At 32.1% G+C, this 25,169-nt stretch overlaps 2 protein-coding genes across 2 annotated transcripts; both read right to left on the reverse strand.

The window, feature by feature from the left end:
* Positions 1-303: 303 nt before the first annotated feature.
* On the reverse strand, positions 304-7,581 carry LOC107452000 (uncharacterized). Its single transcript, XM_043043304.3, has 2 exons — positions 7,239-7,581; positions 304-1,483 (listed from the first exon to the last, which is right to left on the reverse strand). The coding sequence occupies exons 1-2, from the start codon at positions 7,323-7,325 to the stop codon at positions 515-517; spliced, it is 1,056 nt and encodes a 351-aa protein (XP_042899238.2). The 5' UTR covers positions 7,326-7,581; the 3' UTR covers positions 304-514.
* Positions 7,582-12,129: 4,548 nt separating this feature from the next.
* LOC107451994 (V-type proton ATPase subunit H) lies at positions 12,130-24,756 on the reverse strand. Its single transcript, XM_016068258.4, has 5 exons — positions 24,628-24,756; positions 18,288-18,526; positions 15,629-16,134; positions 15,224-15,458; positions 12,130-12,653 (listed from the first exon to the last, which is right to left on the reverse strand). Exons 1-5 carry the CDS (start codon positions 24,680-24,682, stop codon positions 12,195-12,197), a joined length of 1,494 nt encoding a protein of 497 aa, XP_015923744.4. The 5' UTR covers positions 24,683-24,756; the 3' UTR covers positions 12,130-12,194.
* Between the last annotated feature and the right edge of the window lie 413 nt (positions 24,757-25,169).

Raw genomic sequence — 25,169 nt, forward strand, 5'->3', positions numbered from 1 at the left:
TACACGATCCAAGCTCAAAGCAAAACAAGTTTCCATCAATATCAATCAATCTCTGTCCAAGAAATTGGATCGTCTAAACAGGCCTCGCGAGCTCGTAACCCAAAATAAACAACCAAAAATCAATTTTTCAAATGAACTACCCAGATACGATTAGGATTAATTATTGTTTAAGAGTCTATATTATCTCCTTTTAGTAATTCAAAATGCAATTGGTTTAAATTATTTCAGAAGATGTTTCTTTCTTATATTCTAATTCAGTGGTTCTAATTTTAATCATTTGAACTAAAATAAACAAACAATCAATACAAACAAGATTTTTATTATAATGTCAAAAACGATTTTATCTTGTTACAAGGTTTTGTGAAGATCTTCACTTTATTTGACATTTCGTTTAAATGACATTTTCGCTTTGTTTTTATTAGCAAAAAATATGAAACTATAGAAGATTGCGAACGAACCATTTAAGATAAGCGTACCAATTATTGATAGCTTAAACTTGATGGCCATCAAAAAGTTAAGATAGAACACAAGAAGAATTGGTTGAATTAAAACTTGTAATTTGCGGTGGCTTTATCGCTACTTCATTGATTTTAATGTAGGCAATGAAACAAAATAACAAAATCGATAGAACACAGCCCCAATTTAAATTTGAATCATAATCTTGTTCATTCTTCTTGTATTTATTAATATTTCTTCGCTTAGGAAATTTAGGAAATCGGGCAAAACTCTGACTATTTGCAGAATGATTCTCAAAACTGCGAGTAAAATTTCGGTGATTCTTATTATTTTTATAGGAATGATTTCTGAATTCATTAGAATTTGGAGAGGGAGATTTTCGATGTCTGGTACTGTTGAAATTTTCAACATTTCTCCGATTTCGTAACTGATACATCGTTTGGGTTTGATTCCAAGGATATGATAAAGTATTATTGGGTCGATTAAAATCATCCTGATCATTTACATCGTCATCACTGATATTACGATTTCTGAATCTAGAATAGTTAAAATTCGAAGAGGGGGAATTTTGAGACCTGTTCGAATTGTTGCAAGAATTTCCGATGTTCCCTTTATTTTGACCATAAAAACACTGCCTTGTTTGGTGATTGGTCTGATTGGTTTCCGTTAACGAATCATCTGATCTACTTAAATTATCCTGACCATTTACAATACCACCAGACGGGAGTTGAGGCCTGTTGTAGAAACAAGCATGTGTGACAACTATGCAAATTGTTGTAGCCACATTGACAGCATTGTTGAGTAAATTTACATCGAAAAATTCATAGATAACATAGTTGTAGAAAACTGACAATAGCACCAAAATCAAATAGTTGTCCCTGAAAAACTTGAGATTTGACACTAGATTTTCCAAGGAGGGCAACAGTTGGATACAATTCCATTGGATAAGACTGTCCCAAGGCCTGATGTTTAACTGCATGATGCTTCTCGAATTTTTGACTTTCACTCTCTCAAAAGACAAAAAATCCTAAAAAATAGATTTTAACTGTTAGATTTTCACAACAGCAATAAACTGTTAAGTTATACAAAATATTAGTATCATAAACTAAACTTTCAGAAAAATTTATTCAACGTTGTATTGTATTGGGTTCAAATGACTCCATAACCTTGTAATTTGAACCCAATCCAGAAGACAAGAGAGCTCCTGCATCAAGTATTGGGAGAAATTTGCCTTCGCTAACGACGTTTTGATGGAACTTACCGCATTTGCGTTACATGGAGAGGAAAACCAATGAAACCTCCCTCTGTTAACCTGGCAGCAAGAAGACTCTAACCCGTGATCTGTCTGCCACTGAGGATATTTTACATCAGAATCAAAATTTAATCAGCCCTTTGGTGAGCGCTCTATCTCCTGAGCCACCACGACTCCGATTGGATTGATTGTTGATAAAGCTCGTTTGCGATAAATTGCAAATCATATGAATCTTGCAGCAAAAAGATTTGCATGAGGAGTTCTGCCCTGCCCCTCAACCTGACTACTAAAACAAAATAAAAATTTCAGATATTAGAATATAAGTATTCAAAGTTGCAACTGTTAATAAAAGATTAATTTACCCTCAATGCTAAATAAACTGTTTAAAAAGGGACTTGTTTTTGATACATCATCAACACAACGGTAAAAAAGGATCGTCAGCTGTTCTCTTGTTTCTTTTGTGTAAATATTGTATAGAGTTTACATACTTCATTACCAATACGAAGCATCTCCATATTTAAAAAACAAAGTGTTAAATTGAACCATGTTACCATTCAAGTTGAACAATACACTGGGTAAAATTTGAAACAAATTTGTGAGATATTATTGTTCACGCTGTTAAAAAAACGGCAGCGTAACTTCATTATTTCAACACTGTTTGAAATTTTAGAGCTCGTTGAACAACAATATCGTGTAGCTTTGAACCATAATATAGTGCAGTTCTGAACGACAATATCGTGAAGCTTTGAACTGCAATATAGTGCCTAATCGATCACAAGATTCAACCAGAAAAGAATTCTAAATTTACGAAGCAGAGTACGGATATTATGGTTCAACGTTTAGACTTTGAACTATTTTTCCTGCGTTTTTTCCAGTGAGGTAAATCAACTATGATGTGACTTAAAAATGCGATAAAATCTTAAATTTCAAGAATGAAATTTTGTATTAGCGAAAGTATTAGTGAATGGAAAGAAATTAAAATTAATAAATCCATTGGAAGGAAAGAAATCCATTGGAAAGAAATTAAAATTACATCAAATTTATTTTTCCTAAATAAATCAGTATTTTTGATTCGATTACATTAATTTTTCTAAATAAATCAGCATTTTTTATTCGATTACAGTAGTTTTTCATAGACGTGCAGCATAACCTACTAGAATTGAGACCAAATAATGTAAGTCTGAAGCAAACTAAGTAAAATAGTTCTCTGTGGAAAAAAAGTTAATCATAAAAAGTTGTTAAGATTTAGCGAATACTTTCGAAAATTGGCAAATACTTTCGATGTTTAGCTAACTTACTGGCTAATAATCCCTAGCGCAGGCTCTCTCTCTCTTTGTCTCCCTCCCTCTCTCTCTCTCTCTCTCTTTATATATATATATATATATATATATATATATATATATATATATATATATATATATATATATATATATATATATATATATATATATATATATATATATATATATATATATATATATATATAGACGCAAATTAATATGGAAAACATGAATAAAATAAAAACAATAATAAAAAAATTGAAGAGAAACAAGAATGGGAAAAGCAATAGTCGTTATCAAGACACATCTATTGTTATAAATGCGATATTTCTGAATAAAGAATAATTATCCTAAGATAAAAATTATTCTTTATATGTGTCGATATCGCAAAAAACATATTGTTTAAAATTATGAAATAAAAGTAAAAAGTAATCAAACTTACCGGCGTGTAGCAAATTGCGGTTTTAGGTTTGAAGGTATAATAATTAAACAGTTAGTGAAATTAGCAAAGAGGTAAATATTTGATGTGGCGCTTATAGCTTGAATCGAATAAAATAAATAAAAATATATATTTGATCGAAGTAGAAAAACTTTAAGTAAGTAAAATATTAGTGCTGCCATCTATGAGAAGAATTAGTAAAGATTCGGAAATTAATTTATTAAAACCCAAAAATGGAGAAAAGGGAATTAAATTAATTAAAAAAGAGAAAAAAAATTACGGATTCAAATTTTAAAAAAAAATTCATTTATTTCCATCTCATCATTTATAGGGTAACTTATTAAAAAGTCATAGCCTGCACATCATACGGATATTAAGCTGTTTATAGGCCTTATCCTTCATTCATACTATCTTACATAATTTTAAAGAATACACATTCTCAAATTCATAGGGTGACTTATTTAAAAGTCAGAGCCTGCACAGCTGGATAGAAATCCGTTTATAGACTTTATCCTTCATTCATACATCCTTACATAATTTCAAAGACTACACGTATCAACTGCATTCATTAGGGTGGTTCTTTATGAACCAGAGCCCATTCTATTCACACAAAAATAATGATAATAAAAAAACAATAATAATAAAAATTGAATAAATAGACAAATAAATTATACATTAAACTGTTTATTATACTGGATAATTAAAATAATCAAATTAATATTAAGAGGCTACAAGAGGATTTTTATTATATATATATATATATATATATATATATATATATATATATATATATATATATATATATATATATATATATATATATATATATATATATATATATATATATATATATATATATATATATATATATATATATATATATATATATATATATATATAGAAAATTAAGAAAAACAATAAGTTTTATTTACTGCTCATAAGCTGCAAGTAAATAGAACTCATAAAATAAGTTCGAAACGTAGAGTAAACATGGAAAAAGTTATAGAACAATGAAAAAAAGGGGAGAAGGAAAAATAATAATAAAAATAATAAGTAAACGGAAAAAAAATCCGAAAAAAAGTTAATAAGAATCCGGAAAAAAAAGATAGTATAATATTTTCATCAACTCACACAATTATATACATCAGCTCACACGATACAACAATATTAGAAAGCACTCCTTTTTGCGGATATAATCGCGTGAGCTGATGAAAAGATTATATCTTTCTTACTTCGGATTTTTATTAACTTTTTTCGAATTTTTTCTCTGGTTTCTTATTATTTATATTACTATTTTTTTCATCCTTTTTTCATTGTTCTGTAATTTTTTTCATGTTTTCGCTACATTTTGCGCTTACAATATATATATATATATATATATATATATATATATATATATATATATATATATATATATATATATATATATATATATATATATATATATTCTTCTTCTTCTTCACTCAACACATCAAGATGAACTGTATCACTCAGCACCGTTGAAGTCTTTCGAGGGGGGGGGGGAGTTGGGGATGTTTAGTTGAGAGATAAACAGTTGGAAGTTTTAAAATATTTTTTTCATTTTGCACACATTCTCAAAACAGTAAATTATATTCACAAATCTTTTACTCATAATTTACATAGGATGTTCATGCGATATACTAAGTGAAATGAAAACTAAAAGAGCACTGAAATCACCTTAGAGGATGGACGCAGTACGTTTCTATTCAGAACATGTGACGTCATAACCAATCAGGCATCGATTTTAATTGCATCACTTACGGAGGCTTTTTGGGACTATTTAAATGTTTAATAATGACTAAATTTTGGATTAAAAAAGCAATCAGATTTTCAGTTTCAGGAGAGAATTTCCAATAAGTTAAGATTGAAAATAAAAAAAATTACGAGATGCTCAAATTGTCCGTTATCGTTTAATTTACGTTTCGCAAACGCTTCTCACCCTCATCCCTCATTATTTTTCACTCAAATGAGCATCAGAGATACTCCGAATACAAAGCTTAAATCGGTATGGCTCTACTTTTTAAGCAGTGGAATAATGTATTTATCTACCAGCAATAAATTGCGTGCAACCGTAATTAGTTGTATGCGTTTTGAATGTGTCAGGCTAGAATTTTCCCTTATTTATATTTTAGTTTATGTCATCCCTTACCTGCCGAAAGTCTTCTAAACTTTTCTGTGTTTTTTTCTCATACAACTAAAGGGATAAAAAATTTCTATCTTTGATTTATTAATTTGATTTCAGGTGATTAATGTTTTTAAAATCTCGAGAAGAAAAATTTAAAAATCATGTTTACCATTAACAATTTAATTGTTACTAATAGGCTTCACTACAAGTTCGCATAAGCACCACTTGCCCATCCCTCAAAGATTGTTATACAATCTTAGATGGTTTGCCTTGCAAACCATGCTCGTTTTTCTTGCTACTAAATTAATACCGTTTAAAATATGTTCTCGATTGAAATCATAAGAATTTAAATGAATTATTAAAATTTTTACAAGTAATTCTTTTTTTAAAAATTTTAATTTTTATTTTATAGGTAGTAGCCACAATGTGACAAATAGGGTTGCCATAATTTGGTCAGGTTTGGTCCTTAATGTTAATTTTACTTTTTCCATATTTCCCCATACCACCAGAACTTTTTTTTCGAATTGAAAAAATTTTGCACACAGTTATAAAATTCGTCCAACTAAAGAAAATTTTATAAAAAAAAATAACTTTCAGTAAATATTTATTAATTTTCTTATTTTATTTAATGTAAGTGGAAAAATTCTGAATTGTAAGGTCTACAATTTCTTACATAACTTTAAAGAATGTAATTTTACAAGACAAAATGCAAAATTTGTGCGAAATCGGTCAAACAGAGCATGAGAAATCCAATTTTAAAAATATGGTATATTTTGAAATCGCTTTGCCTTTTCTTTTAAAAAGATTTTTTCTTACGCTTTAAATTTGAAATAACTCACAAAATAAGTAACATTTTGTAATGAAAATATTTTTACTAAATTTGCAATATAGCGTTTAATTATGATCGTGCTGTAAAAAAAATTAGAATAGACTCAAGTTTGCAATATAAATGTCTGTTAAACTAATTATACCTACTTAATATTTTAAAAAGATTTTTTATCAAGTTAAAGAAAAAAATTTTCTTCATATATTAGTATGTTAAATTTTAAACACACTTTAAATTTTAAACAATTAGCTTACGACCCCTCTGACACTTCTTTCAAAAGAAGAAAAATTTCCATTGAAATTGGAACATTTTAAACATTGTAAAAGAATGCAATATACACTATTGGGAAAAAGACTAAGTTTTTATGAAATTTTTTGGTCTAAATTTTTTTACACTGCATTTATTAACAGAATTGTCTTCATTGATATTAGTATTACCACAACAATCAGAGTTTGAGTAATACATGTGGAGTATATTGTAAAGCAAACAACACGGGGAAACACATTAAAGTAATAGCAAAACAATATTTCAATTAAATAAAGAAAAAAATTTTTTGGCTTTCTATGATTTTAAATTAGAAACTTATTTGTCGTTCTAACTACTAGCACTGTATGCATATAAATATTACCACAATAATATTATACGCAAAAACAAAATAAAGTTTAAGCTTTAGAAAACAAAATAAAGATAAAATTTAAGTTTTTTTTTCTTAATTGTTAATAATTTAATTCGATACAAATCCATAAAATTATGCCATCGCATTGTAAATACATTTAAACATACAATCTCGTTAAAAAAAGGAAATGCATTTTTCTACGTAATTAGAATTAATAACTTACCAATTGTTGAGGGGTGAGTCGGTCAAAAATATTTCTAATATATTCATTCAAAACGTTTTCGAAAATATGTTCTATATTTTTAAGCATTCGCCCCTTTATTTTCCATTAACCTATTGGATTGTCAAACTCATACTATTATTTTTAAAATATGCGTTATGTTTAAGTCTTTCAAAGTAATTTTAAATTTACTTGATAGATTTTTCTTTTTTTATTCTATCTCACTTTTTAGTAATATGAAAACAAACTCTGCAGACGTTTGAGTAGTGCAACAATCGATTTGTAATTCCTTTTTCTAGCTTTCGAGAAATTATGCCTGTCACCTGTCGTCAAGTAAATCGCAACTGGCGGTTGCTAAGGTTTTTTTCAGCGCCAAACAAATATGAAGCAACATTTCGTGAATTTGAAATAGAATCATCCTGGTTGGGCAAATGATAACGCTTTATTACCCGTTACCAACCTTGTGTGTAATTAATTGTTTGATTGATTGATTAAAATTTCTTTGCTGCAATTTCACATGACCTGTAAACATTGGAGTTAAGCTAGAAAATGAAGTCATTCAGTGGTTCATGTATTTAGGATTTATATTAATGGTGAAAATAATATATATAAAATGTCACCAAATAATATATTATATAATTTGGTGACATTTCCACCTTCATAAAATTATTAAGATCGCTGCCTTATTCTCAGTTTTTTTTTTTTTTTTTTAAGATTGTTATGAGAGCAGATGATACAGCATTAGGAGAAGTTTTTAAATATTAAAACATTAGACTACAAATGCTTTTCATTTCCATAAAACTGTGGTTTTTCTCCATATGGAGGTTTTGCACTATTTTCAGAATGAACATAGACAGCGCTATCTTTAGATAGCCTTAACTTGTCCTTACACAGTCATGAGTAATTGTTGCAAACTCACAGCATCACAGCAGTTCTTAAAATAGCATATTATTCGAAAAAAGCATTATTTCATATTACGACGAAACCTTCCAAAAATAACTTTAAAAGCAGGATTTAATTTCAAAGATGCGGAATTTAAATCATACCACGGCGAACGCTGGGCTCAAATGGCGCTACAACCAAAAATTTCTACATTATATATATATATATATATATATATATATATATATATATATATATATATATATATATATATATATATATATATATATATATATATATATATATATATATATATATATATATATATATATATATATATATATATATATATAAACTGCTGTTTGTAGAAAATGCAACACCATGAAGGAATCATCAGAATCAAATGAAATTCGCAGCAAATGTCAATTATAGGATATTATGCAAATTAATAAAGTTTCAGAGCCATCGCGCGTGCGTGGCGCGCGCAGCGCCCTCTGAATTGATGCTGAAAGCGTATAAATAAAGTGCTGTAGCGGGACGTTGAAAATAGTCTATGATTATTTGTTAGTGGCAAACGTTTAGTGAGACCTGAGTATGCCTCCACGACGGAAGAATAAGAAATTCAAGCAACTTACGGAGTTTGAACGAGGGAGGATAATCGGCCTTCGAGAAGGAGGATTTTCCTATCGCGCAATAGCAGCTCGTATGCAGCGGAACAGTTCCACAGTGATACGAGTTTGGAAGCAGTGGACCGACGAGCACCGAACAACTCGAAAAACAGGCACTGGACGACAGAAGGTGACGTCAGAGCGCGATGATCGACACCTGCTCCGCATGGCGGTGAATGATCGCACAGCTTCCTCCAGACAGCTGGCAGCACATTGGTCTACTGCTACAGGTGTACAATTGTCGGCTTCGTCAATTCGTCGTCGTCTGCTGCGCCGTGGATTGCGTGCAAGGGTGCCATTATACAGGATTCCCCTCACGGCGGATCATCGACGGCTGCGTCGGCAGTGGGCTCTTGAGCACAGAGACTGGCGAGCTGATTGGCACCAAGTTGTCTTTTCAGATGAATCACGCTTCAATTTGTGGACCCATGATGGCCGTGTTCGTGTTAGACGTTATGCCGGTCAACGCTGCCTTCCTGAGTGTATTATTGAACGACATAGTGGTCGAACATCCGGAGTTATGGTCTGGGGTGCGATTTCGTATCATGGACGATCCAATTTGATACGAATTGAGGGTAATCTCAATAGCAACAGATACGTCCGTGAAGTGCTACAGCCCGAAGTCGTTCCTTTCCTTCAAGGCATCCCTGGAGCTATCTTTCAGCAGGATAATGCACGCCCACATGTTGCGCGGACTGTTAGAGACTTCTGTTCAGCACAACGCATGCAACTTCTTCCTTGGCCTGCTTATTCGCCGGATATGTCGCCTATTGAGCACGTGTGGGATATGGTTGGTCGGCATCTCACTCGTGATCCGCGTCCTGCAGTTTCCAAAGACGAACTTTGGTTGCGCATACAAGCGATATGGAATTCTCTTCCTCAAGCAGATATTTAACATCTGTTTGACTCCATGCCACGTCGTATAGCAGCACTTATTGCAGCGCGTGGTGGCTGCACCAAATACTGATTTCGGACGCTTAATTTGTTTCTTTTGTTTTGAAAATTTCATCATTTATTTGTATCAGTACAAGTCGTTTCTGCATTAAATTTCATTTGATTCTGATGATTCTTTCATGGTGTTGCATTTTCTACAAACAGCAGTTTATATATATATATATATATATATATATATATATATATATATATATAAAGAGACTAGACTGTCTACAAGGAAAAAGTCCAAGAATTCTTAATTAACTTATTATTTTTTCTTTAGAACTATCTAATTTTAATCTTAGTTCTGCAACTCTGCTTGTAGGCAGCTCTATACTATTGATATCGTTGTTATACTCATTTTCCTTCTTTATTACATTTGTTAAGTTTAATTGTTAAGTTAATTATTGCATTTTCCTTCCTTGCTCCACAAATCACTACACACACGCATCTATACACTGGTCTGCAAAACTCAAGCAACAAGTGCGTTTTTTGTCATAACTCTACAAGAAATCATCCGATTGACATGAAATTTGAATATGATGTACATTATTTTGTACTTAAACGATGATAAAAGAATAATGGCGCAAAAATGAATATAAAGCTTAAAGTTGGGTATGGAACAAAAAAAGGCTTTATTTGACATATAGTGGCGTTACACATGATTGCCTGAAAAAGCGTAAGTACAACTGGCAGATGTTCCCTAGTATGGGATATGCCCTCCCCTTACTGTAATTGTTGCTTGGCATCGTCTCTCCATGCTAAGCACCAGATTATCCAGGAGTTCTTGGGGTAAACGTCTCCATTCTTCCTTTAACGCATCTTTCAGCTGATGGGTGATACCAGGAGGATACTGTCGTGTCGCAAGACGTCTCCCTAATGCATCCCACACATGCTCTATAAGATTTAGATCTGGAGAGTAAGCTGGCCAATCCATTCGTGTGATATCTTCACTTTCCAGTAGCTCTTGAACATTAGCAGTACGGTGTGGCCGGGAATTGTCATCCATAAAAATGAAGTCTGGTCCAATGGCCCCTCGGAACAGGCGCACATGGGGTAGGATTATCTCATTGCAGTAGCGGTCTTCAGTTACAGAACCTCGGTCGAAGATCTGAAGCTCAGTCCGCCCGTTCAACATAATGCCACCCCAGACGACAACTCCAGGACCACCGTAACGATCTCTTTCCGCGATGTTATTGGGATGAAATCGAGCTCCAACCTCTCTCCAGATCAACTGACGTTGAGAATCGCTTGTAGCACTAAAACGACTCTCATCTGTGAAGAGGACGCGACTCCATTGATGAGGTGTCCAGGTTTCGTGTTCTCTGCACCACTTTGAATGGTGTAACCGATGGCTAACTTTTAAAGGTATGCAGCGTTCGGGACGTCTGGCAAATAAGCCACCTTTGTGGAGGCGTCTGGCCACTGTAAATCTTGATACTTGTCGTCCTGTGGCTGTGCACAGTTGCTGAGATATGGCGCTCGCTGACTGAAAACGGTTTCTTTTCGCCTGGAGGACAATGTAACGGTCATCTCTTGGTGTTGTTTTCCTTGGACGGCCACCACCAACCTTCCGAACAGCTGTACCAGTAGTTTTAAAGGTATTCCAAGCACGAGAAACAACACTTTTGTTGATCCCGAACTCTTCGGCGACACTGGTCAAACTACGCCTCTCCTCAAGCTTCCCAATCATTCTTCCTCGAGTAAAGTCGTCTAAATGATTTCTTGAAGACATGTTTCACAAAACAAATCACTTGCAACGAATGTCTTTAACTACGGTGCTCTTCATCCTTTCATCACAACTTTGACCTGCGCGCGCCGACCCACAAGGTTTACGTTCACTTACATCACCTACGACGTTTTATTTCTAAAATTTACATACAAATAATCTTTCTACTGAATTACGTGCATCTTATACTGCAATTTTATGGCTATCTTATACTTTGTTGGGGAGCTGTGGCCGAAAAACCACTTGTTGCTTAAGTTTTGCTCACCAGTGCATATACTTTTGAATCGAATTCTTGTATTCAATGCTAGAATGTCAAGGACTTTGCCTTGTAGAGAAAGTGATATTCGCTCTACTAATTGTTTACACAAATCAACGCTCACCATCTACATAACAGCTAGCGTGTATAATTAGTTTTGGGCTGATAGCCCGCTTCCGTCCTGCAATATGAAATACTTAGCATTTCTAATGGTCATTCTAAAGTAAACATATCACCCACTAATAATCTGATTATATTTTGTTGAAAATTCATATTTTGTTGACCGATGGTCATTTTTTACTCGACACGGCAATTATATATTTCATATATGAACGACACTAGAGATTGGGTCCGACGTATACGCACGTTAAACGCGCTGAACTGATTAAACCTGCAGCCACGTAAACTAATAAAATCAAGTAAACATTTTTTTTCATTTATTAAGCAAGAATCATTGCGAACTGATTGATACAAGAATCAGAAGTTGGACTCTAGCTCTTCCACGTAACTGTCATATCGAGATCGCTCCATTCCTCCGGTGCTCTGAGATGTTTTATGAACAGATCATAATTACTGAGCATGAGAATTTGCAGAGACTTCAACACGTAGTACTTGACGGTTGGGTGTCTGTGTTCCAGCAACTGAATGAGGGCATCTTTGCCTCCCAAATCCTCCACCACCTTCTTGCCCCTCGAATGTTGCTTCATGTATTCGCCTACATCGTGTGCCGCAATACAGAGAACGACATTGTCCTCACTCGTCTCCAGTAAATCAATCAGTATCTTGACCAGCTCGTATTTATTTTCATTCAAACGTTCGGCATTCTCTACCCAGAATTTCTTCGATTTGTGCACTATGCTCCATTCCAATTGTCGCGATAAAACTTCCATTTTGTACTCGTCGAATGAGCTCAGCTCTTTCAGATGCGATTCGAGTACATCTGTAACGAACTGAAATAGACAGAGAATCATTACAAAAAACAGATTTATAAAAAATAGAATGATGGCGCTGATCAAATTATGCAAATATTTTAATCTTAATGATCATAATCTTAGGAAGAATATCATCATGAATGAATATCATAATAGTTTCATCATCAGGTTCCTCATCTAAACATTATGGTTTACCAATATAGATAAAAAAAACCATTATGCCTTATTTTTAGATAATTTTTTAAAATCATCTTTTTACGATCCTAATATTAGAAGTCTATTTGATCAATTATGGTTTAATGTCTTATCATTACATGATTTATCTTCTTTTGTATCATTCTAGGTCATTTACCATTTACCCTAAAAAATAATAAATCCTACAGGAAGTCTTGCTGACCTCTTCTGAAGTCATAGTAAAACGTATTTCTCTCTCTTTTTTCAGTTCATTACTCAATTGAATTCGGTGAAACGCTTAAGGGATTTAAACATCTTAATTTCACATAACAAATTAGTGCTTCGACTCACAGTGCACCCAAAAGCAGAACACTTGCAAATGAATTTTTCGACATCGAAAACAAATAATTACGAGAACAAAAAATTGAAATCAGTAATTAGTAAACTAAGAAAAAAATAGAAATCAGTACAGGCTAATCTTCTACCGGAAGTTCAAACAACTTCTGCAAACGCTGCTCCCCATCGTTGAGTAGACAAATCAGGGTCGACAATAAAGTCAATATTTTTACCAAAAGCTTTGGAGATAGAGTGCTCGCCTTCTAATGAAACCAGGTTCGAATCCCAGGAATGGCTAGTCGAAACGAATTAGATCGCACCCACCTTAGTGCTGACGTAAAATATCCTCCGTGGTAGACGGATTATAGGATTGAGCCCCTTTGCAATCAGGTAAACCGTGATTTTCGTAGTTTTCCTCTCTGTGTAACACAAATGCCGATTAGTACCATCAAAATGTCTTCCACAAAGGCAAAATTTCTCCCAATACTTGATCCAGGAGTTCCCTTGTTCTTCTAGATTGGGTTCAAACTTTCAAGTCTTCGGAATTGAACAATAATACTCGTAAGCTCGAAATTAGGTCGGTTGTTCAACGATGGTTATAAAATATTTTTACCTGAAGTTTTGCAAATTTTGCATTTCTAAAAACAAAATTCAAATTAAACAATTCTGATTTCATTTCTTAGCATTATGAATTATTGCCTGATTACTGTATTCTTACTATATTATATTCATTGAAATTTAATGTGTGAATAAAATTTCAACTTAACTGTTTGATTGGGCTACAACCATTTGTTCCATGCAGCTGTCGGAGCAAGATCACTCCATTCCAATAGGTACTTCATAATATTTTAAAAATCGAATTTTAATATCAGACTTTTTTTTAAAATTCGATTTCTCAAGAATTATCAGTCCGATTGTGTTCCTATGTTGTATTCGCTTCATAAAATCACATTCTTTAAAATGATGTAATGATTTTTATACTTTAAAATTTAAAATTTTTCGACTTATGTGAAATAATATAATGAAAAAAATAATAAATTATAATTGAAAAATTTTTAGCACGGAATTATCTTTGGATAAACGAATTAAAAAAAATTTCAGTTCGTTTAAAAAGTTCTCAAGATATGGCAAAATACTCTAAATTTAAAATTAACATGAAGGGATCCAAACTTCAGACCGCTCACTTGACCAAACTAATGGGAACCTATTTTCTGAATTGTGGTTACCCCTATATTTTGTGGGTCAGAAGTCATATTCCGTCGTGAAAAAGATATGTTTATTCAAATAAAGTACATTCAGCGAAAGCACAATATCGTCTGCACCAATTAACCTAGTGAAAAATCCTATCATTAGATCAAAAGTTATTCAGAATGTTTCGTTTTTCTCCCCCTCCTTTTTTGCACTGTATATAAAAAAAACTGCTGATCAACGCTGAATTATAATGTGCTTCAACTCAGTAAATCAGAATCATTGATTGTAGTAGTTAAATAAATCCATGTTGAATAATATTAAAGTTGAAGCGTGACCTTACTTACGGGTTAATTGAGAATCATTATTATTCGAAGAATGCTGATCTACATAGAATTATAAATATCATACAAATGTACTTCAACCTCACTAAGGGAAGTCCCAATAATTGCTATTATGATGCCACTAAAAAGGGCTAATCAACGTAATCATTAACCTTTTGCTTACGGCTGGTACAATATCTGGACTATGTGTGATGGTACAATATGGAACACCGTAAGCAAAAGGTTAAACCATTCAAATTTGCTTTAGCTTCTACTAAGATTTTTCTGAGTATGTTGTTAACATTTGAACAGGCAATACCTAATAATCTGAAAATATTGATTTAACCTATAAAAATATAATGAACTTTGATTTAACCTATCTATTTATAAATATAACCTATGAAAATGTGTTCGTTTCCTCGCGTTTAACGATAACCATTCATATAAGTAATCAACCTATATTTAAATGAGAATTATTTGGAATCATTTAAATAGGATTTTATATCAAGAACACTTCAGTTTTCTGTATTGATAACTTTTAAGTGTTGAATATTTTGAGTTTCTTGCCTTATAATCTTCTTCAAATTCTTCGTCGCTGAAATCCTCAATTTTATGCTCAATGTTTCTCAAATAGGAGAGTATTTTGCACTGCAACATCACCAACGCATTGTGTTTAATAACTCCAATCTCCCTCGGTTTTTCCAGCAGGTTTCTGTATATTGCAATTATTATTCTCGGAATTTTCAACACTTCTGATGGGCAACTCTGCAAAACCTCCGATAAAACTGGAATTGTTCCAGACCTAAATAAATATAAAATAATTATCCTTTATTGATAAGCAGTTATATTTCTGAAGTCGTAATTATTTTCTTTTTGAATGTAAAATTTAGACCCACCAAGAAGGCGTAGGCCCTTTTAAAAATAGGACTCTTTCAGAATTATTCGCGTCAAATTAGTGGCCAATTTACTTACCGATTCATCTTTTCTGCCAACTGTGGATTGAGTGAAGCTACCCAAAGACAAAATGAAAGCTGGTATTGAGCCTGGGCCTTTAATTTAAAAGTCAAGAGTCGAACAATTTTGAATATTCCACTCATAGCCATAAATGCCATCCTGTAGTCATCGCGACGGAGCAGTTTCTGCAGACACCTGATGACGGACATCATGTAAGGATTGTCTTGATCCAGTTCATCTTTCAACCAATGCAGGAAATAGTTCATGTCATTTTGAGTCGGTCTCTCTTCCGATGCCACCATCAGGTAAGAGATGACCCGGCCTCCTATATTTCGGACAAAATCGTCTTTCCATTCCAGTAGAGGCATAAATATTTTCCATGGCTCCTTTGTCACTGGTTCGAACCCACGCATCCTGGAATCATCTTCCCAAAACATGTCGTCAATCACGACGAGCAATTTTCGCATATCATCTACGTTTCTTACCTTTTCTATCAAAGTTTTTACCGTAAGATATGCTCGTCCCTAGAAGAAATTCTAAAAATGATGAAAGGATCATATCCAAAAGTTATTATGCAATAAAAGGGTAAAAAGCATTTATGCAAAATGCAATTCATTTATGCAATTTGTATTTATGCAGTTCAAGTAAGGAGTATTTATGCAGAAAAAATATTAATTTGAAGTCAATAAATATCATGTATAACATTAACTGCAAAATTTCAGATCGTTTGATACATTAACATCACCTTTAAAAGTATTTGTTTCTATAATTAAAATAATAATATTTAATATAATATAATATATAATATAGCATATATAATATAATACATATATATAATATAGTATATATAATGAATAATATAATAATATACAAATAATTTAAGTGAATAAAAAAATAGAAAATTTTTTTCTTCATAATTATAGTTGCCACAAATATAGGATTTAAATTAAAGGTGCAACTTCAGTAAACTAGCTCTTTTCACAATATTTTAACAATTTCTTACTATAGATAAAAATCTAATTATGGTGTCGCAGTTTTCCATTGTTGTCAATTGTTCCAGTTTTTCATTGTTATTGGCCGGAAAATCACATGGTAGGATCTAGTTTTCCCACATTAATTTTCAATTTGGTTTGGTTGTCATCAGCATAAAATTTTCATAAGTCATAAAGTTATTGTTTTCCTATAAAATATTTTTGTTTCCCTAATTTAAAGGTTAAAATTACCTGTACTGTTATTATTACGTTTTTGATTTTGTTTGATTTCTAAATTAAGAGTTCAGGAAGATTGTTTTTATTACTATTATTATTAGAATAATGTAATTCTACGTTACATTTTAAGATAAAGTTATTTAAACCGGTGTCCGATCTTATTAATCGTTTTACAGTTATTATTTTTAATAAAATTATTTTCGAGAAATTTGCGAACAATATTTGCAATTTATACGCGATTTGCGAAAAGAAATCTTATTTGTTTTGGAATGTTTGAGAGCGCCGTTGATTGCCGACTAAACTACACCGGAGACATGTTGCCATCCGGAAATTATTAAAAGGCTTCAAAAAATGACACGTGATTTAGGCGAATCCCAACAGCTATTTACATATAATAGCATTGCTTAGATGCGAAGAAATTTTTCCCTACGGGTCGAGTTGTTGATTACGGAAGTAGACTGCGTTCTAACAATTCAGCCAAACGTTTTAAAGTCGAACCATACGGTTGATACCTAGAAAGGAAATTTGCTGAAGAGGAGACAGTAGATAAGTTCGGGTCGAACTAGTTCATGAATACTTTTGAATAGAATACTTTTCAATAGAATACTTCCATACTCGACTTCGAAATTTAAATCGACACATTCTGAAAGATTTAAAGCTTAAAACAAGCGAGCACAAAGGCTAAATAAAATATATTGTTAGAGATGACTTATTTACAGATATAATACTTCTAAATTTTTACATTTAATAATATATTTATGCTTAACTAAGCCAAACGGTTTGTTTCGTTTTTTAGAACCGCAAATAAAAAAAAGAACAATGGTTACTAATATGTTAAAGTTTAGAAAGTTTTCTCGTATAATTAACAATTGACTTTTGAATTAATGTCATTTAGAGTAACATAGTGTTCGGTAATTACCACCCACAATTTTTATTGTTTCAAAAAAAGTGTACTGGGGAAAACGGGGGAAAAAAGAGAAAAATGTTATCGAAATCTAATGAATCACTTTTGAGGTTGCGTTTCACTTTTGAATCACTATCAGTGAGTGATTCACTATCACCACTAATAGTGGTAAAATCAATAAAAAATAACTACTAGTGATTCACTATCGTGGAAAAATCAAATCCGGCGAAACTGCCGGATCAAATAGAGAGGAGTTGTATTCGAAACTCCTCCAGGTTTTAGCGGCAATGAAACTGGTTTTGAAGGGGGGGGGTTTCCATCCCGCCTTTCCTCATTAGTGATTTGCCAAATTTGATTGACGTTTTTGCTTCTTTCTTGTTCCCACATTAGTTAGAAAAAACCCAACTTAGTACGTGTATTAACTTTATTTTTTGTGAACAGTATACATTGAGGACCCGATCATATACTGAAGACGATAATTAAAGAAGAATCTTTATACGAAGACTTTTAAATGTATATTAAGCAAGAGTTATCACGGAACTATATTTAAAAAGGTGAATAGAACCTGAAACGAATGGATGATAGTATCTCTCTCTTTCTTTGTTTTAGCAGACTGGAATGAATGAATGAAGTTGCAATCATCCTCACTAATTATATTTTGTTCGGCGTAAGAAGACCAATCAACGGGTTCTTCCTGACGAATAGAATAAGCTTCCATCTGAATGGGCCCCGTCAAATCAATTATGCTATCTTCCAATTCAGGTGGCAACGATGTGAATGTGTTGATAAGAGCCACAGAGGATACTGCAAAAGAAAATCTGCTTTTACTATCCAGTTGTGACTTATCAATCATTTTATTATTTTCTTTTGACTTGAAAAATGGACCAAGCTAACCATCCTTTTTTACTATTTAATTTTTAAGACATCAGTTGAGTTATAATTTTGCCTTAAAAGGAAATTTTCTAGTCAAAAGAATTTTCTGAATCAACTACATCCAACCAACAGACATTTTAAATTTTTTCTTAGATTCAAAAATTATTAAGATAGTTTATGAAAGCACTTGGAAAGAAATATCCATCTATAAATGTAAAGCATCATTAGAAGGAATATTGCAATTATTTCCGTCACCGCTGTTTCGTTGCACGAGCTTATTTATATATGCGTTACTAAATTATATATAATACATCAGAGGTTTCCAACTTACATGAGGCGGGGGACCACAATTAAAAACACCAGTCAAATAGCCGGCCGCAATTTCATCAAAATTTTATATAGGACTCTTTTATGCTTGAAGGAGCATTAAATATTACTGTACTTATTAAATGTACGGTGTCAAGTTGTACAAAACAAAAGTATTGAATTACAAATTAAAATAAGAAGTAGATTTTTTAAAAATATTTAATTGAACATTAAAAAATTCTGGCTACAATAACTTTAATGTTCACCTATGTATTGACCAATTAATGTGCAATAGATATCTAATGGTTAAGATATAAAACTTTAAAAAGGTTGGTATTAAAACTTACATAGCACACAAAATGTTCAATGAGAGAATTGAGGTTTGTCTGCTGCATCCACCAGAGAATAGATATTTACATTTTAAATTTAAAATTTACAGATTGTAAATAATTTCGTCAAAAATGATTGGTTTCAAAAAGTTAAATCGGAGAATTTCTTCGAGAAAATTTCTGTTACGCACATGCTAAATTATATTCACGAAATACAAGAAGAAGAAGAAAAGAGCAACATACACAATTAATTTTGTATTTGAATAAATATTTTCTTGGATGCTAAACGTGAGAAATAAATTTTTTTGCACCGTTGGTATCTTAAATTTCACAGAAATAAATAAATTAGATTTTTTTAAATGAGAAAAGTATTTTAAACCCATATAGAATTTTTACGAAAATTGTCCCCAAAAAAATGACAACTGATATAATTTAGTTCGCGGGGGCACGAAAAAAGGCTTCACAGGATGCGGCTAGTTGGTATCCACCATAGAGTTATATGGTTGTACCAGTATGGCTCCGTGGTTGCAGTTAAGGCTTCACGAGTTTCTCCTATTTATTACTCTATGGCAATGATTCTCAACCACTGTGCCGTGGCATTTTTGTGTGCCGCCAAATTCTTAAAATGTCCCGCCAAATATTAGAAATGATGCAATAAAAATTATAATGCTTTTTTCTATTATGAATAAAGCTTAAATTAAAGAAAAGTATATATATATATATATATATATATATATATATATATATATATATATATATATATATATATATATATATATATATATATATATATATATATATATATATACTTTTTATAATTTTTCCACGCTTTAACCACGTGAACAACTTTGTCGGAGATTGTCTTGTTTCCGACAATCTTAAAATAAGATGGAAGTGTTTAAATTGTATATGACACACAATCTATATATATATATATATTTCTCTTACACGGCGACAAAAAAAAGCCTCATAACAACTCCCCGAATGGCAACGCTAGAAAATCGACCAATGATTGCCGTTAAAAATGTCACATGCCAAATCTGGCTGAGGTGGCTCAACATATAGCGCTTTTAAAAACGGAAACTGAAATAACCAGAGAGAGCATTCCCACCAAGTGTGATCTGCTGATGACAACCTAAACGATATGGAAATGAATGGGGGAAAACTGGATCCTACCACGTGATTTTCCGGCCAATAAAAATGCGCCGACAACAATGGAAAACGGTGTCAGACCATTATGATTTTATGTTATATAGATAAACGTTTTCCTATAATACAAATTTTTTTCTTAAAAAAAAAGTTGTTATATGGATTTGAATGATTGTTTTGAATTCTTAGAATTTTGTACATTTGCGATGTACCTAACTTAGTAGCGAGCGAAACGAGCTTGGTTTGCGAAGCAAACTATATAATATTGCGTAGCAATTTTCGGTGGTTGGCGAGAGTTAGCGAGCAGGGGGCGCAGCCCACTAGTTTTAAAAAATGTTGTAAGAGCTAATCATTAAAGTAAGCTATGTAATTAATAAACAAATTAACAAAGGATAACTGAAAAAAATATACAAAAACAAAATAACAAAGGATAACTGAAAAAAAATATACAAAAACAAAATAACAAGGGATAACTAACAAAAATTAAGCTAACAATTAATAATTAGCAAAAAAGCTAGTTAACAAGAAATCACAAAAAAATAACTGTTAATGTTAAAAAAAACTCACAGTTAATAACTATAGCAAACAAGCTAACAATTAATAGTTACTAACAAATAAAAAATTGGTCGAAAGAAATAATTAATCCCTTAATAAATGTGCCGGTGCAAGTTGGATGCGGATTCGTATCGACCAGCCATTCGCTGGGATTCGAACCCGGTTCCCCTTATTGGAAGGCGAACGCTCTATCCCCTGAGAAATCGCGGCTCTATATACACTAATTGAAACTTTAGAGTTAATTGAACTATATTATCGTACAAGTTCGTTGCAACCTTAATCTAGTACCAGGTTAATAGCTATATTTTCGTGCAAATGAACTATTATTAAGCTTGATTACTTGATTCTATGTTTCTTAATTGAACGGGGGAACGGTACAGTTTAAAATTTTATTGCGGTTGCAGCAAATTCGTGAGATATTTTGGCTCAACATTGAGAACCGATTTTTCTTACAGTGTAGATTATTTACAGAAACTATGCCTACTTTACAAATCAGTAGCACTGCGTAAATCCAAACTGAATTTTTTATTAAAGCCATCAATTAGTAATTAACATAATACACATCGCACGTCTGCGCTCATCGCGGTCAGAAACCTAACGGATTGTGTGAAATGCACTAATGTTCAAAAATAACTGCAAAAAATAAGCAAAAAAAAAAAAAAAAAAAAAAAAAGACTAGACGAAAGTATCTATCAGACTTCATGAGACCTACATATTTAATGTATTTTACTTTGTATTGGTTGTTATATTTTTTTTCATCAATGCTTCTTTTCAACGAAAGCCATTTCCATTTCTTACATTTTTATATTTTAAGCGTTAAGTGAACTTTAAATAACATAATCAAAAATTTAACCACTTCTAAAAGAGGAAAATATGAACAAAAACTTTCCATGGTCATTATGGGGCTTTTAGCCTCTTTTATGAGAAATAAAAAAGCATACGGAACGTGGAATATCATCATCAAGGCGATATTCCTACCTCTTACATTTTCTTTTTTTATATATATTTCACTTTAATGCCAAATGGATGATGACTTCAAAAAAAGCAAAGTGAATCTCGTTTTTTCGAATCGAAAGAAAACGAAAAAGATGAGTTTTTGAAGAGTTCTCTGTAAGAATCATATTTTATCGCTAATGAGCAAACAATCTTATGGTCAAAGATCGCTCTAGTTGTCACGCTTGATACCTCTTGCTCTAGTGACTTCTCGCTTCTCAGAAAGTTTTTCCAAAAGTCATACATTGTTTGTCCTTGAAAACACGGTTCCTTGTGACCTACATTTTCCCTTCTTTTGATACTTTTTCCTATAAAGTTCACCGATGGGGGCATTCTATGAAAGCTACTTTACGATCAGCCAACCATCCATAAATTTTTCAATTTTTTTTCGTCATTATTTGCAGAGCGAAGGAAAAGAAAAAACGGGATTGATGGGGTGCTGTCGGAAATACAGCGTGAGAAATTCTTGATGGATACTTAAATTATTTTTAAAGTATCGACGCACTAATTATTATTTTCATCTTTTTTTTCCTTTAAATGCTATTTATATTCATTTTAATTTTTCTTAGCATGTTTTTCTTCTAATCTTTTTCTCGATTTTTTTCTCCTCACAACTAAACATTAGTAGAATTCAAAAACATATTTTTTACGCTAAAAATTACTTCATCTTAATTCATTTAATATTTTTTTTTAAATCGCACTTTCAGGAATTTTTTTATACAACTAATATTTACAACGAACTAAAAAAAAAGTTGGTTTGGTTCATGCATGGACTACTCATTTGAAAATTTGAATCATCATCTGGATTTATTTACTATTTTTTTAACAAAATATTAATATAATTTTTAATGATGAAAATATTATTTTTAAAAAAGTCGACAGTGGGCTAAAATTGAAATATCGCAGCTGTCTTAAGCGTTGCTCTAATCAAACAATTATTGAATAGTTTCTACAGAAGAAGATTTATATTCGTTTAATGCCTTTGAGATAGCAAAGACTATTCAAGCAAACCATGAGATATGATTCAATAGAGGATACGACACTAACCAACCATTGAATAGTTTCCGAAAATGTACGTCTCATTTCATTCCATTGTGTCTTTGTTGTATCATAAAGCTAAGAATCATCAGAGTATTGTACATTCATGATACTGATCTTCTTTTTACGTCAAGTAATTTAAAATAAAACAAGCGAAATAAGAGGGTAAAAAGGTTTTAGTTTAATGCAGTAGTTTGCGTGTACATTCGCATCTACATTAGCGAAAATAAAGCTATCATGTGCTAAAGTAAACTTTTAAGAAATGGCTCGAGTCGTGGTGGCTCAGGGGATAGAGCGCTCGCCTTCCAATGAGGTGAACCGGATTAGAATCCCAGCGATGGCTGATCGATACGAGTTCCGCACCCCGCTCGCACCGACCACAATGCTGTTGTAAAATATCCTCAGTGGTAGACGGGTTAGAGTCTCCTTGCCCTCAGGCTAACCGTGGGCCGAAACTTTCAATTGGTTAAGCAATTGGAATCCCGATTGCAGAAAATCCAAATCTGTTGAAGTAAAAAGGTGTGTTTATTCACATGCAGTACTTTTCTGTGTCAAACTCCATAATTTAAATGATAGTATATTTAAAGTCAACCCTTTAAACCATTAAGATTGGCTCTTTGTTTATGAAATTCCAACCATTAGAACAAAAGTTAATCAAGGTTGATATCCCCTTATTTTGTGACTAACATTTTACAGATGCACCATCGGCAGCTGAAACAGAAATCTATTCAATAGAAACATTTGTTAGCTATCACCCACCACAATTTCTTATCAACTCCGTGGCTCGAAATAGTGTAGTATTCAGGGCTGTTTGCACCCCGGACATTTTTTTTTTTGTTGTTTTTGTTTAACTAGTTGATATCTACTTTGTTTTCTGGAGGAGTAACGTATCCTTGAGTACCAATAGGTACTACAAAAAGAATAAAATAAATACACAGATCTTTATCTGTTAAATACGCAGAACTGTTATTAACTTTTTTATCCTTGAGTACCAATATGTAGTGCAAGAAGAATAAAGTAAATACACAGAATTGTTTTTATCTGCTAAATACACAGAATTGTTTTAACTGTCTATCCTTGAGTACAATATGTACAGCAAAAAGAATAAAATAAATACACAGAACTGCTCTTTATTTGGATGCAGAAAATTAGTCTTTTGTGGATAAACATAGAATTAAAAATAATGTGTTCTGCGTAACCAATTTACTATAATATTTCTGAGCCGGATGCAAAGAAATTCGAGTGTTTTTTTTTAAAAAAAAGGAAAAAGAAAAGAAAAATTGAAGTTAGCAGAGGTCTACATTTTTGGCGACTTTTTGCTTACACCGGGCTAAAATAAACAGAATACGTAAGGGTTACCAAAGTAATATTTGGCACTGTTACTTCAAAAAAAATTGAATTCGTTAAAAGTTTTGTCTCAAGTTTGTCGAGTAAATTACTGTAGACATGTAAAAAAATGTACTGTAAATTGTTCAATTTATCTGAAAATTTTATATATTAGAACAGATAGAAATCCTGATGAATTTAAAAAAACTGACCGATTTGCAAAGCATCGTTTTGTAAACTGAAACTTTCCAAAATCAACTAAGTTGATGAATTTAAACTGGAGAAAAAGAAATGTACTGTCTTTAAATTAAATTTAATTTAAACTATTACACTCACATCTTTCTTCGAAAATCTTCTCATCTGTCGATTTTTCAACGCTTTTATCTGACATAACTGAAATTATGTGGGATTTTGATTTTGAAATTTGGATAATTCGTTAAATTGCATGAATCGGAAAAAAATGCTTGTTTATAGTACTGGATGATATCAGTTTTTCATTTCTGGTCACTTATTTTCAAGCAAAAAGTAAATATTAGAAATCAACTCGGTGCCAAGATCTACACCTGCACTACTCAGTTTTACGTATGATTTATTTTATGTTCCTACTTCAGGGAATCTCCACTCTAAATCATATAATGTGTGTGATTTTTTTTTTTTTTTTTTGCTACATAATGTCGTTGCGGTGACTGCCTCACTGACTGAAACGGATTCAGCTAAGCTTTTCCTGATTTTCAAATATGCCCGAGAGATTTGAAAAACAGAAGGAGACAGAAATAGTCGGTTTGCTTTTTCCCCCCAAGGTTCTTTCCAGTTTTTAAAATAAGCAGCAAAGTTTTTAAGCAGATGGCGCTGATGAGTGAAGAAAACTGCATATAAAT

Source organism: Parasteatoda tepidariorum, chromosome 1, assembly GCF_982258835.1.
Source record: "Parasteatoda tepidariorum strain Cologne lab strain chromosome 1, Ptep-v5.0, whole genome shotgun sequence".
Taxonomy (NCBI): domain Eukaryota; kingdom Metazoa; phylum Arthropoda; class Arachnida; order Araneae; family Theridiidae; genus Parasteatoda; species Parasteatoda tepidariorum.

Bases quoted from the DNA above. Each gene is read 5' to 3' on its own strand.
- LOC107451994 (XM_016068258.4), bottom strand. From the start codon at position 24,682: ATGTCAGATAAAAGCGTTGAAAAATCGACAGATGAGAAGATTTTCGAA. The intron at 18,527-24,627 runs GTGAGTGTAATA...TTTCTTTTGCAG, and splicing joins GAAGATTTTCGAAGAAAGAT to TATCCTCTGTGGCTCTTATC. The intron at 15,459-15,628 runs GTAAGTAAATTG...ATATTTATTTAG, and splicing joins TTGGCAGAAAAGATGAATCG to GTCTGGAACAATTCCAGTTT.
- LOC107452000 (XM_043043304.3), bottom strand. From the start codon at position 7,325: ATGCTTAAAAATATAGAACATATTTTCGAAAACGTTTTGAATGAATAT. The intron at 1,484-7,238 runs GTAAGTTATTAA...TCTATTTTTTAG, and splicing joins GACTCACCCCTCAACAATTG to GATTTTTTGTCTTTTGAGAG.